The sequence below is a fragment of the Pelodiscus sinensis genome, unplaced genomic scaffold (assembly GCF_049634645.1).
Source record: "Pelodiscus sinensis isolate JC-2024 unplaced genomic scaffold, ASM4963464v1 ctg72, whole genome shotgun sequence".
Taxonomy (NCBI): Eukaryota; Metazoa; Chordata; order Testudines; family Trionychidae; genus Pelodiscus; species Pelodiscus sinensis.
Genome location: NW_027465834.1, coordinates 71121 through 90292, shown reverse-complemented (window position 1 = coordinate 90292; position 19172 = coordinate 71121). Strand labels below are relative to the sequence as shown.

Below are 19172 nucleotides of genomic sequence, written 5' to 3'. Positions count from 1 at the left end.
GGCGCGGCAGGTACCGCTGAACCGACGGCTACAGGAGGGCAGCGTTCCCGAGCCGGCGCGGCAGGTACTGCTGAACCGACGGCTACAGGAGGGCAGCGTTCCCGAGCCGGCGCAGCAGGTACCGCTGAACCCATGGCTACAGGAGGGCGGCGTTCCTGAGCCGGCGCGGCAGGTACCGCTGAACCGACGGCTACAGGAGGGCAGCGTTCCCGAGCCGGCGCGGCAGGTACCGCTGAACCCATGGCTACAGGAGGGCGGCGTTCCTGAGCCGGCGCGGCAGGTACCGCTGAACCGACGGCTACAGGAGGGCAGCGTTCCCGAGCCGGCGCGGCAGGTACCACTGAACCCATGGCTACAGGAGGGCGGCGTTCCTGAGCCGGCGCGGCAGGCACCGCTGAACCGACGGCTACAGGAGGGCAGCGTTCCCGAGCCGGCGCGGCAGGTACTGCTGAACCCATGGCTACAGGAGGGCGGCGTTTCTGAGCCGGCGCGGCAGGTACCGCTGAACCAACGGCTACAGGAGGGCGGCGTTCCCGAGCCGGCGCGGCAGGTACTGCTGAAGCGGCGGCTACAGGAGGGCGGCGTTCCCGAGCCGGCGCGGCAGGTACCGCTGAACCGACGGCTACAGGAGGGCAGCGTTCCCGAGCCGGCGCGGCAGGTACTGCTGAACCGACGGCTACAGGAGGGCAGCGTTCCCGAGCCGGCGCAGCAGGTACCGCTGAACCCATGGCTACAGGAGGGCGGCGTTCCTGAGCCGGCGCGGCAGGTACCGCTGAACCGACGGCTACAGGAGGGCAGCGTTCCCGAGCCGGCGCGGCAGGTACCGCTGAACCCATGGCTACAGGAGGGCGGCGTTCCGGAGCCGGCGCGGCAGGTACCGCTGAACCGACGGCTACAGGAGGGCAGCATTCCCGAGCCGGCGCGGCAGGTACCACTGAACCCATGGCTACAGGAGGGCGGCGTTCCTGAGCCGGCGCGGCAGGTACCGCTGAACCCATGGCTACAGGAGGGCGGCGTTCCTGAGCCGGCGCGGCAGGTACTGCTGAACCGACGGCTACAGGAGGGCAGCGTTCCCGAGCCGGCGCGGCAGGTACCGCTGAACCCATGGCTACAGGAGGGCGGCGTTCCTGAGCCGGCGCGGCAGGTACCGCTGAACCGACGGCTACAGGAGGGCAGCGTTCCCGAGCCGGCGCGGCAGGTACCGCTGAACCGACGGCTACAGGAGGGTGGCGTTCCCGAGCCGGCGCGGCAGGTACCGCTGAACCGACGGCTACAGGAGGGTGGCGTTCCCGAGCCGGCGCGGCAGGTACCGCTGAACCCATGGCTACAGGAGGGCGGCGTTCCTGAGCCGGCGCGGCAGGTACCGCTGAAGCGGCGGCTACAGGAGGGCGGCGTTCCCGAGCCGGCGCGGCAGGTACCGCTGAAGCGGCGGCTACAGGAGGGCGGCGTTCCTGAGCCGGCGCGGCAGGTACCGCTGAACCGACGGCTACAGGAGGGCGGCGTTTCTGAGCCGGCGCGGCAGGTACCGCTGAAGCGGCGGCTACAGGAGGGCAGCGTTCCTGAGCCGGCGCGGCAGGTACCGCTGAAGCGGCGGCTACAGGAGGGCGGCGTTTCTGAGCCGGCGCGGCAGATACTGCGGCAGGTACTGCTGAACCCATGGCTACAGGAGGGCAGCATTCCCGAGCCGGCGCGGCAGATACTGCGGCAGGTACTGCTGAACCCATGGCTACAGGAGGGCAGCATTCCCGAGCCGGCGCGGCAGATACTGCGGCAGGTACTGCTGAACCCATGGCTACAGGAGGGCGGCGTTCCCGAGCCGGCGCGGCAGGTACCGCTGAACCGACGGCTACAGGAGGGCAGCGTTCCCGAGCCGGCGCGGCAGGTACTGCTGAACCCATGGCTACAGGAGGGCGGCGTTTCTGAGCCGGCGCGGCAGGTACTGCTGAACCCATGGCTACAGGAGGGCGGCGTTCCCGAGCCGGCGCGGCAGGTACTGCTGAAGCGGCGGCTACAGGAGGGCGGCGTTCCCGAGCCGGCGCGGCAGGTACCGCTGAACCGACGGCTACAGGAGGGCAGCGTTCCCGAGCCGGCGCGGCAGGTACTGCTGAACCGACGGCTACAGGAGGGCAGCGTTCCCGAGCCGGCGCGGCAGGTACTGCTGAACCCATGGCTACAGGAGGGCGGCGTTTCTGAGCCGGCGCGGCAGGTACTGCTGAACCGACGGCTACAGGAGGGCGGCGTTCCCGAGCCGGCGCGGCAGGTACCGCTGAAGCGATGGCTACAGGAGGGCGGCGTTCCCGAGCCGGCGCGGCAGGTACCGCTGAACCCATGGCTACAGGAGGGCAGCGTTCCCGAGCCGGCGCGGCAGATACTGCGGCAGGTACTGCTGAACCCATGGCTACAGGAGGGCGGCGTTTCTGAGCCAGCGCGGCAGGTACCGCGGCAGGTACTGCTGAACCCATGGCTACAGGAGGGCGGTGTTTCTGAGCCGGCGCGGCAGATACTGCGGCAGGTACTGCTGAACCCATGGCTACAGGAGGGCAGCGTTCCCGAGCCAGCGCGGCAGATACCGCGGCAGGTACTGCTGAACCCATGGCTACAGGAGGGCGGCGTTTCTGAGCCGGCGCGGCAGGTACCGCTGAACCCATGGCTACAGGAGGGCGGCGTTCCCGAGCCGGTGCGGCAGGTACTGCTGAACCCATGGCTACAGGAGGGCGGCGTTTCTGAGCCGGCGCGGCAGATACTGCGGCAGGTACTGCTGAACCCATGGCTACAGGAGGGCGGCGTTTCTGAGCCGGCGCGGCAGATACTGCAGCAGGTACTGCTGAACCCATGGCTACAGGAGGGCAGCGTTCCCGAGCCGGCGCGGCAGATACTGCGGCAGGTACCGCTGAAGCGATGGCTACAGCAGGGTGGTGTTCCAGAGCCGGTGCAGCAGGTAGCGTTGAACTGATGGCTACAAAAGGGCAGCGTTCCTGAGCTGGCGCGGCACAGAGAGCAGTGTAGCGATTCCTCCTACCCAGAGTGCGCGTGCGCGCACACACACACAGCACACCCCTACCGGAGGTCCCCTGTAGCACGTTCACGTGCACACACACTACAGCCCTGCCCTAGAGCACTTGTGCGCACACACAAGCAGAATACACCCCTACCCTGCTCATCTGGAGCGTGTGCACACATGGACACACAGAACATGCCTTTGCCCCGGGTGCCCCAGCACACACGTGCACACAGCACACGCCCAGGCCCACGTCCCCTGGAGCACGCGTGGAGACAGGTGCGCAGCGCAGACACACTTAGCACAGTATCACCCAGGTGCTCACACTAGCATGCTTGTGCAGTGTGCACCTGCAGCACAGCCCCGTCCCTACCGCAGGTGCTCCCATGCCCAGGGGCACCCCCGCTGTGGGGGGCATGCGGGCGGCTGTGGCCGAGGCAGCCGTGCAGTCTCACTCTGAGCCCCACGGTACTCACCGGCTGAGGTGGGAAAGAAGAGGAAGGAGAAGAGAGGAGAGGAGAAACGCGGTGAGCTGCCTGGCAGGGCGCAGGCCGGGGCGCTAGGAACGTGCCCGTGGAGATCAGGCCCGGGCCAAGGGCCTGCCGAGGGAGGAGCCGTGCACGCAGCGGAAGGGAGGCAGGAAGAGCGCGGGGTCAAAGATGAGCCAGCCATTCGGATCATCCGACTCTGAACCGTCCAGGCCAGAGAAACCGCCCCCCAGAGGCTCCTTTTCACACAGCGCCTGCCTGAGCTGCAGCCTGCCTTAGGGGCGGGGTCTTTGCATGCAGCCTGGGCAGCTAAGGGACGGAGAAAACAGAAATAGAAACAAAGGGCCATCTTGGCCCCGGCCCTGGGCCAACAGCGGCCAGTGCCAGGGGCCCCGCAGGGAGCGAATCGTCACGTGATCCCTCCCCCTCCCCCTCCCCCATTCCCAGCCTCTGGCAAACAGAGGCCAGGCCACCATCCCTGCCCATCCTGGCTACCAGCCACTGCTGGACCTAACCTCCATGCATCTATCTAGCTCCTTTTTGAACCCTGTTCAAGTCCTGGCCTTCACCACATCCCCTGGCAAGGAGTTCCACAGGTTGACTGTGCGCAGAGTGAAGAAAAACTTCCTTTGGTTGGTTTTAAATCTGCTACTTATTCATTTCATTGGTGAGCTCTAGTTCTTATGTTACAGGAGCAAATAAATCACGTTTCCTTATTCACTTTTTCCACACCAGTCATGGGTGTACAGACCTCTGTCCTATCCCCCTTAATCTCCTCTCTCCTAAGCTGACAGGTCCCCTCTTCTCAATCTCTCTTCATATGGGCCCCGTTCCAAACCCCTCAGCATTTGTGTTCCCGTTTCTGAGCCTTTTCCAATGCCAAGAGCTCTGTTTTGAGGGGAGGTGACCACGTCTGTGCGCAGTGCTCAAGGTGCGGGCGTCCCAGGGTTTCATACAGAGGCAGAGAGAGATCCTCGTCTTATTCTCTCCACCACAGGCCTAGATCCCAAACTGCTGCCCAGCTGGGGGGCGGGGGGGGCTCTCACTGACCCCGCAGACCGGCTCTGCCATTCCATACTCCATCCCACTCGGGACTGAAGAGCACAGAACGGCTCCCCTGGGGCGTCCAGGGAAAGCCGTGGGGCGCACCAAGGCCCCGCATGTGACAACAGGGCACCCCGTCCTGAAGGAAGAGCTCCCCAAAGGCTGGAGGGTGGCTTGGCTCCAGGAGATCTGTTGCCAGGAGCTTCCAATGGGGCTAGTGGCTGGCAGTACAGGCAGCCTGTGGCCAGGTCTGGTGGGAAGAGGGAACAAGGGAAACCGGCAGTGGGGGGAGCGGCCGCTGTGGGTCGTCCTCCCCCAAGGGAGGCAGGAATCAGGGCACAAGTGGATACATGGCCTGTGGGCTCCCCTGGGCTCAGACATGTCTGGCCGAGCGGGAGCAGAAGGTGCCAGTTCCCGTGGAGAGATTCCGGGACAGACTCTCCCATGGGTGCAGAGAGCAGCCCGGCAGAGCTGGCAGCTGCGCTGGGGCCCGGTACAGCTGCCCTGCCGTAAGCTCTCTGCAGCCTCGGCCTCCAGCCTTCACCCTCAGCTGGACCCTCGCTCTGGCTGTGCTGAAACACACGGGCGCAGCTTACCAGGCCAAGCCCCCTGCTTTGGGGCAGCTGCCAGTGGTACCGGTGCCGGCTGTATTTCCGTCCAGGGACTGACAGGCAGAACCCGGCGGTCCACTAGACACAGTCCATGTGTCCTGGGCTGACAGGTGTGAGCAGGTGGGGACTGTATTCACCCTGCTCCCGTGTCACGTTGTATGGGATTTCTGCTGCCTTGTTGTAACTGCGGGCGTGCCCCTCAGTTTCCCTGGGCACTGCACTGGTGCCGGGCGGGGGATGGGAGTTCTGGGTGTGACTCGCTGAGGGAGGCTGCCCAACCCAGCATGGTTCAGGCGCTCTTGTAACCTGCGCCTAGGTGGGAGACGGAAGCTGGACAAGGAGGCGGCAGGGCTGGGACGTGTGGGGGGCTCCGCTGGCTCTGGGCTGCCCTGGCTGCTGCCGGTTCCAGTCTGCGCTGCGCTGTGTGCTTGGGACCCGCTAACCCTCCTGTGCTTCCAGCCGGCTGCGGCGGGGGGCAGGGCCCGGGGCCTCCCCCACTCTGTGACACCAGCTCTTCAGCCCGTCTCACCCGGCGTAGCACCTGCCTCCAGCCCCTCGTCCCTGGCCCAGTCCGTGAGGACCCCGAGGGCTCTCTCCAGCCCAGGGCCCGTGTGTGGCAGCCTCCCCACAGGGAGCTCCCAGGAGCGCTGCCCTGGGCTCCTTCCGACTGCGGTGGCCCACCACTGCCAGTGGCGCTCGGGGCTCCAGGCAAGTAGCGCAGCCCCAGGGGCCCTGGGCACCCGGCCGGGTTGTGCCCTCGCCAAGGCTGCACCCACAGCGCTCTCCCGCCCAGTCGCCAGGGGCCCCGCTGGCAGGCTCCTAGGCACTCTGGCCCCTGCACTGCCCAGCTGCCTGCAGCTGAGCCTGGTTCTTCCCTTCTCTCCTCGCACAGGGCTCTCCAGCTGTTCTGGGCTGGCGTGCGGCTTCTCAGCTCAGCACTCGTGGGCTACACACCGGGTGTCGAGTGGGACATGGTCCAGGGCTCGTTAACCTAGTTCCCTGCAGCAGCCTGCCTTGAGACCTCAAAAGCACGCCGTCTGTCTGACCAGGACTCTGCCGTGAGCACACGACAGGCACTCAGATCTTTGCTCATGACTCTGACCGGGACCAATGCCAGCCTGTAGTTACCTGGCTCTTTCTACAGCCTAGCACGGTGCTGGCTGGATTCAAGTTCTTTGGTGCATCTGAGAGTTGGTTAATGGTTCAGACAGCTCCTTGGCCACTTCTTTAAAGCTCTTGGATACAAGGGCTCCGGCCCTGATCACTGAGAATGTTCAACTGCGGTAGCTGCTGCCTGACCCCCTCCCTAAGCCCTGATGGAACAGAAACCTTTCCCCGTCCCGTCCCTCTTCTACTCGAACCGAGCAGACAAGGGCATTGAGACTAGGCTGCTCCAACTGACCTAGCCCACTGCTACGGGTTGGTTTGTTCCTGATATTTAAAAGACCCAACACTCTTACTTCTATGGGCCCTAAGCGTTTCATGGTAACTTTAGCTTCCTTTATCAACGGTCTGCCTTTCCTAACTGCTACTATGAGCTCTCCACGTGGCTGGAGTTTAAGGGCTGGCCTACTGTACATCACAGAGCAGAGAATTTCACCCAGGTTCCCCACACTGAGCCCAATGACTTGTATTTGATCCAAGAGTAGCTTGCAGAGGGCAAGGACAGAGTTCTGGGTATGCGAGGGGATAGCTCCACAGGCGGAGCCCGGGGCATGTAAGGGAAGGTGCTCGTGGGACCCCTGCATCAATGGGGGCTGAACAGCATAAGCCGGGGCTCCCAGGGCACAGCCAGGAGACAGAAGCGGGGAGGGTGGGGAGACTCACCACCAAGACGTATTCCAGCAGTTCCAGGTAGCCATTGGCACACTCTTTGCCGTAGCGCAGCGCCCGCTGCCGCACGTCTGCGCTCACCTCTGGGTGGTAGGCGGCTTCCTGAAAGGCAGAAACAGTGAGCAGTGCTGAGGGCAGCCCCACATGCAGCGCCTGCTAGGCACCTCGGCCTGCGCGATGGCACCTGGAGAGCCCCCCGTTCTCTTCCTGCAGCCTAGCACAAGACTGGCCTCCCGGGGTTGGACCAAAGGCCCATCTAGCCCAATCTCCTGTCCTCTGAAAGTAGCCAGTGCCAGGGCGCCAGAGGGAATGAGCGAAACAGGGAATCAGCCAGTGATCCCTCCCCTGTTGCCCATTCCCAGTGTCTGGCAAACAAAGTCTGGGGACATCGTTCCTGCCCAGCCTGGCTAAGAGCCATTGATGGGACCTGTCCTCCATAAAAGTATCTAGTTCTTTCTTTAACCCTGTTAAAATCCTAGTTTTCAGCACATCCCCTGGCAAGGAGTTCCACAGGTTGGGTGAAGAAAAACTTCCTTTCCTTTGTTTTCGACCTGCCGCCTATTCATTTCATGCGGTGAGCCCTAGCTCTTGTACTATGAGGAATAAATAAAAAAGGTCACTTAACTTTTGTAACTCTGGTTTTTTGGGAAGTGCTGCTCATGCCCATTCCAATAGGTGTGCGCCATGTGCACAATAATGGGAATGTTTTCCCCCTAGATGTACCCGTCAGGCCGGCGGGGAGCCCCCGGAAAGGTGCCTGCCTGGCACGGGATAAACTGAGGATGTTAAGGACCAGTCAACTACCCGACAGACCAGTCGACCCCCCCGTGCTGTCTCTATCAGGGAGCTGAGGCGCTGGGGACCCTGGGGTCTGTGGGGGATTCTGAGTCCCTCACTAACCCCGGGCTCCATGATGCACTGTGGCTTTGAATGCACAAGGGCCCCCGATGGGCACCTGCCTGCAGCCCGGAGTCAGGGGGACTTCCCGCTGGCCCCAGGCTGCCCGCGGATTTCGCATCCCTCCCGGGGGGGCCCAGCAGGGGCTCTGGCACAGTTCAGAGGCGGAATGTGGACGTGCCTATCGACTAGCCCATGGAAATTCCATCCACCACTCGACTAGGCAATTGACCGACATTTAACGCCCTCAGCGCACGCGTGGACGGAGGAGAGCAGCGCCGCGGGAAGAACAGCTGTTCCAGGAGGAAGTCGCTGTTCCTGCTTCGAGTGCCATTGGCCTGGAGGAGCCGGGGGCGTCCGCGCGCTGCCGTCTGGAGACCTGCGTCCGCTGCCGTGGCAGCCCAGGCCTGCTGGGTGCTGGCACCGTGCATTGCGCACGTGAGGCTGGGGCCACATCGCCGCCCTGCGGACGTTCTGAGTGGAACTCGTGGAGTGAGCCGCAGGTCCCAGCAGGTGCTGGTGCAGGACGTGAGCGGGAGAGACATGCTGACGAGATGGGAGGCCTCTCAATATAGTTGGGGGGATTTAGGAAACAGCTCGGAGCGCTGGGTGCGGGCGGCCGGGGCACGCCTGAATCCAGGGAACGAAGGGCCCGCTCCCTAGCCGTGGCACAGAGCACGCCTGAATCCAGGGAACGAAGGGCCCGCTCCCTAGCCGTGGCACGGGGCACGCCTGAATCCAGGGAACGAAGGGCCCGCTCCCTAGCCGTGGCACAGGGCACGCCTGAATCCAGGGAACGAAGGGCCCGCTCCCTAGCCGTGGCACGGGGCACGCCTGAATCCAGGGAACGAAGGGCCCGCTCCCTAGCCGTGGCACGGGGCACGCCTGAATCCAGGGAACGAAGGGCCCGCTCCCTAGCCGTGGCACGGGGCACGCCTGAATCCAGTGAACGAAGGGCCCGCTCCCTAGCCGTGGCACGGGGCACGCCTGAATCCAGGGAACGAAGGGCCCGCTCCCTAGCCGTGGCACGGGGCACGCCTGAATCCAGGGAACGAAGGGCCCGCTCCCTAGCCGTAGCACGGGGCACGCCTGAATCCAGGGAACGAAGGGCCCGCTCCCTAGCCGTGGCACGGGGCACGCCTGAATCCAGGGAACGAAGGGCCCGCTCCCTAGCCGTGGCACGGGGCACGCCTGAATCCAGGGAACGAAGGGCCCGCTCCCTAGCCGTGGCACGGGGCACTCCTGAATCCAGGGAATGAAGGGCCCGCTCCCTAGCCGTGGCACGGGGCACGCCTGAATCCAGGGAACGAAGGGACCGCTCCCTAGCCGTGGCACGGGGCACGCCTGAATCCAGGGAACGAAGGGCCCGCTCCCTAGCCGTGGCACGGGGCACGCCTGAATCCAGGGAACGAAGGGCCCGCTCCCTAGCCGTGGCACGGGGCACGCCTGAATCCAGGGAACGAAGGGCCCGCTCCCTAGCCGTGGCACGGGGCACGCCTGAATCCAGGGAACGAAGGGACCGCTCCCTAGCCGTGGCACGGGGCACGCCTGAATCCAGGGAACGAAGGGCCCGCTCCCTAGCCGTGGCACGCCTGAATCCAGGGAACGAAGGGCCCGCTCCCTAGCCGTGGCACGGGGCACGCCTGAATCCAGGGAACGAAGGGCCCGCTCCCTAGCCGTGGCACGGGGCACGCCTGAATCCAGGGAACGAAGGGCCCGCTCCCTAGCCGTGGCACGGGGCACGCCTGAATCCAGGGAACGAAGGGCCCGCTCCCTAGCCGTGGCACGGGACACGCCTGAATCCAGGGAACGAAGGGCCCGCTCCCTAGCCGTGGCACGGGGCACGCCTGAATCCAGGGAACGAAGGGCCCGCTCCCTAGCCGTGGCACGGGGCACGCCTGAATCCAGGGAACGAAGGGCCCGCTCCCTAGCCGTGGCACGGGGCACGCCTGAATCCAGGGAACGAAGGGCCCGCTCCCTAGCCGTGGCACGGGGCACGCCTGAATCCAGGGAACGAAGGGCCCGCTCCCTAGCCGTGGCACGGGGCACGCCTGAATCCAGGGAAGGAAGGGCCCGCTCCCTAGCCGTGGCACGGGGCACGCCTGAATCCAGGGAACGAAGGGCCCGCTCCCTAGCCGTGGCACGGGGCACGCCTGAATCCAGGGAACGAAGGGCCCGCTCCCTAGCCGTGGCACGGGGCACGCCTGAATCCAGGGAACGAAGGGCCCGCTCCCTAGCCGTGGCACGGGGCACGCCTGAATCCAGGGAACGAAGGGCCCGCTCCCTAGCCGTGGCACGGGGCACGCCTGAATCCAGGGAAGGAAGGGCCCGCTCCCTAGCCGTGGCACGCCTGAATCCAGGGAACGAAGGGCCCGCTCCCTAGCCGTGGCACGCCTGAATCCAGGGAAAGAAGGGCCCGCTCCCTAGCCGTGGCACGCCTGAATCCAGGGAACGAAGGGCCCGCTCCTTACCCGGGGCACGCCTGAATCCAGGGAAGGAAGGGCCCGCTCCCTAGCCGTGGCACGGGGCACGCCTGAATCCAGGGAAGGAAGGGCCCGCTCCCTAGCCGTGGCACGGGGCACGCCTGAATCCAGGGAACGAAGGGCCCGCTCCCTAGCCGTGGCACGCCTGAATCCAGGGAACGAAGGACCCGCTCCTTAGCCGGGGCACGCCTGAATCCAGGGAACGAAGGGCCCGCTCCCTAGCCGTGGCACGGGGCACGCCTGAATCCAGGGAACGAAGGGCCCGCTCCCTAGCCGTGGCACGGGGCACAGCTGAATCCAGGGAACGAAGGGCCCGCTCCCTAGCCGTGGCACGGGGCACGCCTGAATCCAGGGAACGAAGGGCCCGCTCCCTAGCCGTGGCACAGGGCACGCCTGAATCCAGGGAACGAAGGGCCCGCTCCCTAGCCGTGGCACGGGGCACGCCTGAATCCAGGGAACGAAGGGCCCGCTCCCTAGCCGTGGCACGGGGCACAGCTGAATCCAGGGAACGAAGGGCCCGCTCCCTAGCCGTGGCACGGGGCACGCCTGAATCCAGGGAACGAAGGGCCCGCTCCCTAGCCGTGGCACGGGGCACGCCTGAATCCAGGGAACGAAGGGCCCGCTCCCTAGCCGTGGCACGCCTGAATCCAGGGAACGAAGGGCCCGCTCCCTAGCCGTGGCACGCCTGAATCCAGGGAACGAAGGGCCCGCTCCCTAGCCGTGGCACGCCTGAATCCAGGGAACGAAGGGCCCGCTCCTTAGCCGTGGCACGGGGCACGCCTGATCCAGGGAACGAAGGGCCCGCTCCCTAGCCGTGGCACGGGGCACGCCTGAATCCAGGGAACGAAGGGCCCGCTCCCTAGCCGTGGCACGGGGCACGCCTGAATCCAGGGAACGAAGGGCCCGCTCCCTAGCCGTGGCACGGGGCACGCCTGAATCCAGGGAACGAAGGGCCCGCTCCCTAGCCGTGGCACGGGGCACGCCTGATCCAGGGAACGAAGGGCCCGCTCCCTAGCCGTGGCAAGCCTGAATCCAGGGAACGAAGGGCCCGCTCCCTAGCCGTGGCACGGGGCACGCCTGGATCCAGGGAACGAAGGGCCCGCTCCCTAGCCGTGGCACGCCTGAATCCAGGGAACGAAGGGCCCGCTCCCTAGCCGTGGCACGCCTGAATCCAGGGAATGAAGGGCCCGCTCCCTAGCCGTGGCACGGGGCACGCCTGAATCCAGGGAACGAAGGGCCCGCTCCCTAGCCGTGGCACGGGGCACGCCTGAATCCAGGGAACGAAGGGCCCGCTCCCTAGCCGTGGCACGGGGCACGCCTGAATCCAGGGAACGAAGGGCCCGCTCCCTAGCCGTGGCACGGGGCACGCCTGAATCCAGGGAACGAAGGGCCCGCTCCCTAGCCGTGGCACGGGGCACGCCTGATCCAGGGAACGAAGGGCCCGCTCCCTAGCCGTGGCACGGGGCACGCCTGAATCCAGGGAACGAAGGGCCCGCTCCCTAGCCGTGGCACGGGGCACGCCTGAATCCAGGGAACGAAGGGCCCGCTCCCTAGCCGTGGCACGGAGCACGCCTGAATCCAGGGAACGAAGGGCCCGCTCCCTAGCCGTGGCACGGGGCACGCCTGAATCCAGGGAACGAAGGGCCCGCTCCCTAGCCGTGGCACGGGGCACGCCTGATCCAGGGAACGAAGGGCCCGCTCCCTAGCCGTGGCACGGGGCACGCCTGAATCCAGGGAACGAAGGGCCCGCTCCCTAGCCGTGGCACGGGGCACGCCTGAATCCAGGGAACGAAGGGCCCGCTCCCTAGCCGTGGCACGGGGCACGCCTGAATCCAGGGAATGAAGGGCCCGCTCCCTAGCCGTGGCACGGGGCACGCCTGAATCCAGGGAATGAAGGGCCCGCTCCTTAGCCGTGGCACGGGGCACGCCTGAATCCAGGGAACGAAGGGCCCGCTCCCTAGCCGTGGCACGGGGCACGCCTGAATCCAGGGAACAAAGGGCCCGCTCCCTAGCCGTGGCACGGGGCACGCCTGAATCCAGGGAACGAAGGGCCCGCTCCCTAGCCGTGGCACGGGGCACACCTGAATCCAGGGAACGAAGGGCCCGCTCCCTAGCCGTGGCACGCCTGAATCCAGGGAACGAAGGGCCCGCTCCCTAGCCGTGGCACGGGGCACGCCTGAATCCAGGGAACGAAGGGCCCGCTCCCTAGCCGTGGCACGCCTGAATCCAGGGAACGAAGGGCCCGCTCCCTAGCCGTGGCACGGGGCACGCCTGAATCCAGGGAACGAAGGGCCCGCTCCCTAGCCGTGGCACGGGGCACACCTGAATCCAGGGAACGAAGGGCCCGCTCCCTAGCCGTGGCACGCCTGAATCCAGGGAACGAAGGGCCCGCTCCCTAGCCGTGGCACGGGGCACGCCTGAATCCAGGGAACAAAGGGCCCGCTCCCTAGCCGTGGCACGGGGCACGCCTGAATCCAGGGAATGAAGGGCCCGCTCCCTAGCCGTGGCACGCCTGAATCCAGGGAAGGAAGGGCACGCTCCCTAGCCGTGGCACGCCTGAATCCAGGGAATGAAGGGCCCGCTCCCTAGCCGTGGCACGCCTGAATCCAGGGAAAGAAGGGCCCGCTCCCTAGCCGTGGCACGCCTGAATCCAGGGAACGAAGGGCCCGCTCCTTAGCCGTGGCACGGGGCACGCCTGATCCAGGGAACGAAGGGCCCGCTCCCTAGCCGTGGCACGGGGCACGCCTGAATCCAGGGAACGAAGGGCCCGCTCCCTAGCCGTGGCACGGGGCACGCCTGAATCCAGGGAACGAAGGGCCCGCTCCCTAGCCGTGGCACGGGGCACGCCTGAATCCAGGGAACGAAGGGCCCGCTCCCTAGCCGTGGCACGGGGCACGCCTGAATCCAGGGAATGAAGGGCCCGCTCCCTAGCCGTGGCACGGGGCACGCCTGAATCCAGGGAATGAAGGGCCCGCTCCTTAGCCGTGGCACGGGGCACGCCTGAATCCAGGGAACGAAGGGCCCGCTCCCTAGCCGTGGCACGGGGCACGCCTGAATCCAGGGAACAAAGGGCCCGCTCCCTAGCCGTGGCACGGGGCACGCCTGAATCCAGGGAACGAAGGGCCCGCTCCCTAGCCGTGGCACGGGGCACACCTGAATCCAGGGAACGAAGGGCCCGCTCCCTAGCCGTGGCACGCCTGAATCCAGGGAACGAAGGGCCCGCTCCCTAGCCGTGGCACGGGGCACGCCTGAATCCAGGGAACGAAGGGCCCGCTCCCTAGCCGTGGCACGCCTGAATCCAGGGAACGAAGGGCCCGCTCCCTAGCCGTGGCACGGGGCACGCCTGAATCCAGGGAACGAAGGGCCCGCTCCCTAGCCGTGGCACGGGGCACACCTGAATCCAGGGAACGAAGGGCCCGCTCCCTAGCCGTGGCACGCCTGAATCCAGGGAACGAAGGGCCCGCTCCCTAGCCGTGGCACGGGGCACGCCTGAATCCAGGGAACAAAGGGCCCGCTCCCTAGCCGTGGCACGGGGCACGCCTGAATCCAGGGAATGAAGGGCCCGCTCCCTAGCCGTGGCACGCCTGAATCCAGGGAAGGAAGGGCACGCTCCCTAGCCGTGGCACGCCTGAATCCAGGGAATGAAGGGCCCGCTCCCTAGCCGTGGCACGCCTGAATCCAGGGAAAGAAGGGCCCGCTCCCTAGCCGTGGCACGCCTGAATCCAGGGAACGAAGGGCCCGCTCCTTAGCCGTGGCACGGGGCACGCCTGATCCAGGGAACGAAGGGCCCGCTCCCTAGCCGTGGCACGGGGCACGCCTGAATCCAGGGAACGAAGGGCCCGCTCCCTAGCCGTGGCACGGGGCACGCCTGAATCCAGGGAACGAAGGGCCCGCTCCCTAGCCGTGGCACGGGGCACAGCTGAATCCAGGGAACGAAGGGCCCGCTCCCTAGCCGTGGCACGGGGCACGCCTGGATCCAGGGAACGAAGGGCCCGCTCCCTAGCCGTGGCACGGGGCACGCCTGATCCAGGGAACGAAGGGCCCGCTCCCTAGCCGTGGCACGGGGCACGCCTGAATCCAGGGAAGGAAGGGCCCGCTCCCTAGCCGTGGCACGGGGCACGCCTGAATCCAGGGAACGAAGGGCCCGCTCCCTAGCCGTGGCACGCCTGAATCCAGGGAACGAAGGGCCCGCTCCCTAGCCGTGGCACGGGGCACGCCTGAATCCAGGGAACGAAGGGCCCGCTCCCTAGCCGTGGCACGCCTGATCCAGGGAACGAAGGGCCCGCTCCCTAGCCGTGGCACGGGGCACGCCTGAATCCAGGGAACGAAGGGCCCGCTCCCTAGCCGTGGCATGCCTGAATCCAGGGAACGAAGGGCCCGCTCCCTAGCCGTGGCACGCCTGAATCCAGGGAACGAAGGGCCCGCTCCCCAGCCGTGGCACGGGGCACGCCTGAATCCAGGGAACGAAGGGCCCGCTCCCTAGCCGTGGCACGGGGCACGCCTGAATCCAGGGAACGAAGGGCCCGCTCCCTAGCTGTGGCACGGGGCACGCCTGAATCCAGGGAACGAAGGGCCCGCTCCCTAGCCATGGCACGGGGCACGCCTGAATCCAGGGAACGAAGGGCCCGCTCCCTAGCCGTGGCACGCCTGAATCCAGGGAACGAAGGGCCCGCTCCCTAGCCGTGGCACGCCTGAATCCAGGGAACGAAGGGCCCGCTCCCTAGCCGTGGCACGGGGCACGCCTGATCCAGAGAACGAAGGGCCCGCTCCCTAGCCGTGGCACGGGGAATGCCTGAATCCAGGGAACGAAGGGCCCGCTCCCTAGCCGTGGCACGGGGAGGAACACGGGCAGAAACCGTCTGGCTGACATGGAAAGGGCAGAGCAGAAAAGCCGGGCGGGGCCAGAGTTGCACCGTGTCCATGCACAGCGGTGCAGAGGAAGGGCCGGTGCTCACACACCCAGCTGGTCGAGGTTCTGGCCACTGGGAAGCAGCCTCCAAGAGAGGTGGCCAGAGGCTCAAAGGGGGGCCCCAGGAACTGGGGGAGGACCAGGCTGAGGTCCCACTGAGGGACGGGGGAACCATTCCAACCCCTAGCGGAGGTGCCCACCTGAGGGGTTGGCAAAATGGATTTGCCCCGCACCCCTGGGTGGAAGGCTGCAATGGCAGCCAAAGGGACCCTGAGGCACAGCAGGACCAGCCCTTGGTGTGTCAGGTGCACGAGATAATCGAGGACCGAGGGCTTGGCGGCCTCCTGGAGACCCGAGTGCAAAGCGTTGCCACTCGGCTAAGCATGTGGCCTGGCGGAGGGCTTCCTGCTGCCCAACAGGCTCCGAGCACCGACACTCCAGAGGGCTCAGCCACGGAGCCTCCACGCCATGAGGTGGAGGGACTGGAGGTTGGGGGGCTGCAGCTGGCTGTGGTTGTGGTGAGGTCGGGGCAGAGTGGTAGTGCTATGGGCATGTCCACAAGAGGCTGAGCAGTGTTGTGAACCAATGGTGTCGAGGCCACGCTGGGGCGTGGAGGATCACTTCCGCTCTGTCCTTCCGAATTCCGAGCAAGACTCTGTGTAGTAGCGGGAAGGCAGGGAACACGTAAGCAGGCAGCCGGCCACGGAACGTGGAACACGTCTGCGCTGGAGCCATGGCTGTGGCACTGACAAATTCTGAGCAGGACTCTGCGCACTAGCAGGAAGGCAAGGAACACGTAAGCAGGCAGCCCAGCCACGGAACGTGGAACACGTCTGCGCTGGAGCCATGGCTGTGGCCCTGACTAATTCTGAGCAGGACTCTGCGCACTAGCAGGAAGGCGAGGAACACGTAAGCAGGCAGCCCGGCCACGGAACGTGGAACACGTCTGCACTGGAGCCATGGCTGTGGCACTGAAATTCTGAGCAGGACTCTGCGCACTAGCAGGAAGGCGAGGAACACGTAAGCAGGCAGCCCGGCCACGGAACGTGGAACACGTCTGCACTGGAGCCATGGCTGTGGTTTCAAAAGGAACAGAACCGGTGGCACTTCCTGTTGCTCCTTGTGGCAGAGGTCCATGAGCCCAGCTCTGGAGGATGGAGAGGGCGACATCTGTCCCGAGAGACCACCTGTGGGTGTTGAAAGAGAGGCTGAGGTGGCTGGCCAGGGTGTTGTGGCTGGACAGGTCGAAGGTGTCGCAGCAGAGGGGAGTGGAGCGAGCAACCCTCTGTTTGTTCAGCACATCGCAGCCTCACCGTCAGCACAGGCGCCGCACAGGCCCGGTAGGCAGTGCAGGAAGGCCAGGCAGGCGAGGGGCAGGGAACCAGCAGGAAGAGAAGCCCCTGGCCATGAGCTGCTGAGGGAACCCTCTATCGCCCCAGCGTGGGGAGGGCTGGAGGCTCTGGACTGAGGAGCTGCTCACGAGAGGACGGGGAAGGGGCGGGAGGGCGGCAGGTCAGAGCGCTGGATGGAAGCCCTGCCCCCGGCCGAGCACCTCGCGGTCTGAGGTAACCCCGGCCCAAGCACGCGACGCGGTCAGACGCTTGCCAAGCCAGGGACACATCCAGGAACTGGACTTGGGCCCTGCCCTTGGCTTAGGGCTGGGAGGTGCTCGTAGGGGCACTGGCCTGAGGAAGGCTGGGAGGGCTGTCGGTGGTGCTTACGTGTGCCCTGCCTGCGAGAGGGGAGGGAGGGAACAGAGACAACACGGGAGGGAGGTTGCAGGCTCCCTGGCTGGCGAGGAGGCGCCTGCGCGACGAGCGACCTCGGGCTCCCTGGCTGGCGAGGAGGCGCCTGCGCGACGAGCGACCTCGGGCTCCCTGGCTGGCGAGGAGGCACCTGCGCGACGAGCGACCACGGGCTCCCTGGCTGGCGAGGAGGCGCCTGCGCGACGAGCGACCTCGGGCTCCCTGGCTGGCGAGGAGGCGCCTGCGCGACGAGCGACCACGGGCTCCCTGGCTGGCGAGGAGGCGCCTGCGCGACGAGCGACCTCGGGCTCCCCGGCTGGCGAGGAGGCGCTAGCGACGAGCGACCTCGGGCTCCCTGGCTGGCGAGGAGGTGCTAGCGACGAGCGACCTCGGGCTCCCTGGCTGGCGAGGAGGCGCCTGCGCGACGAGCGACCTCGGGCTCCCTGGCTGGCAAGGAGGCGCCTGCGCGACGAGCAACCACGGGCTCCCTGGCTGGCGAGGAGGCGCCTGCGCGACGAGCGACCTCGGGCTCCCTGGCTGGCGAGGAGGCGCCTGCGCGACGAGCGACCTCGGGCTCCCTGGCTGGCGAGGAGGCGCCTGCGCGACGAACGGCCTCGGGCTCCCTGGCTGGCGAGGAGGCGCCTGCGCGACGAACGGCCTCGGGCTCCCTGGCTGGCGAGGAGGCGCCTGCGCGACGAGCGACCTCGGGCTCCTTGGCCGGCGAGGAGGCGCCTGCGCGACGAACGGCCTCGGGCTCCCTGGCTGGCGAGGAGGCGCCTGCGCGACGAGCGACCTTGGGCTCCCTGGCTGGCGAGGAGGCGCCTGCGCGACGAGCGACCTCGGGCTCCCTGGCTGGCGAGGAGGCGCCTGCGCGACGAACGGCCTCAGGCTCCCTAGCTGGCGAGGAGGCGCCTGCGCGACGAGCGACCTCGGGCTCCCTGGCTGGCGAGGAGGCGCCTGCGCGACGAACGGCCTCGGGCTCCCTGGCTGGCGAGGAGGTGCTAGCGACGAGCGACCTCGGGCTCCCCGGCTGGCGAGGAGGCGCCTGCGCGACGAGCGACCTCGGGCTCTCTGGCTGGCGAGGAGGTGCTAGTGACAAGCGACCTCAGGCTCTCTGGCTGGCGAGGAGGCGCCTGCGTGACGAGCGACCTCGGGCTCTCTGGCTGGCGAGGAGGCGCTAGCGACGAGCGACCTCGGGCTCCCCGGCTGGCGAGGAAGCGCTAGCGATGAGCGACCTCGGGCTCCCCGGCTGGCGAGGAAGCGCTAGCGACGAGCGACCTCGGTCTCCCCGGCTGGCGAGGAGGCGCTAGCGACGAGCGACCTCGGGCTCCCCGGCTGGCGAGGAGGAGCTAGCGACGAGCGACCTCGGGCTCCCTGGCTGGCGAGGAGGCGCCTGCGCGACGAGCGACCACGGGCTCCCTGGCTGGCGAGGAGGCGCCTGCGCGACGAGCGACCTCGGGCTCCCTGGCTGGCGAGGAGGCGCCTGCGCGACGAGCGACCACGGGCTCCCTGGCTGGCGAGGAGGCGCCTGCGCGACGAACGGCCTCAGGCTCCCTAGCTGGCGAGGAGGCGCCTGCGCGACGAGCGACCTCGGGCTCCCTGGCTGGCGAGGAGGCGCCTGCGCGACGAACGGCCTCGGGCTCCCTGGCTGGCGAGGAGGTGCTAGCGACGAGCGACCTCGGGCTCCCCGGCTGGCGAGGAGGCGCCTGCGCGACGAGCGACCTCGGGCTCTCTGGCTGGCGAGGAGGTGCTAGTGACAAGCGACCTCAGGCTCTCTGGCTGGCGAGGAGGCGCCTGCGTGACGAGCGACCTCGGGCTCTCTGGCTGGCGAGGAGGCGCTAGCGACGAGCGACCTCGGGCTCCCCGGCTGGCGAGGAAGCGCTAGCGATGAGCGACCTCGGGCTCCCCGGCTGGCGAGGAAGCGCTAGCGACGAGCGACCTCGGTCTCCCCGGCTGGCGAGGAGGCGCTAGCGACGAGCGACCTCGGGCTCCCCGGCTGGCGAGGAGGAGCTAGCGACGAGCGACCTCGGGCTCCCTGGCTGGCGAGGAGGCGCCTGCGCGACGAGCGACCACGGGCTCCCTGGCTGGCGAGGAGGCGCCTGCGCGACGAGCGACCTCGGGCTCCCTGGCTGGCGAGGAGGCGCCTGCGCGACGAGCGACCACG

The 19172-nt window shown here is 67.2% G+C and overlaps 1 protein-coding gene across 1 annotated transcript in view; it reads right to left on the bottom strand.

Annotated features, from left to right (window-relative positions):
* LOC142823549 (talin-1-like) overlaps positions 1-19172 on the bottom strand; it is a 135641-nt gene that overhangs the window by 45354 nt on the left and 71115 nt on the right. The window contains 1 exon segment of the mRNA XM_075914738.1: positions 6969-7076. Coding sequence (XP_075770853.1) covers positions 6969-7076 — 108 coding nt within the window.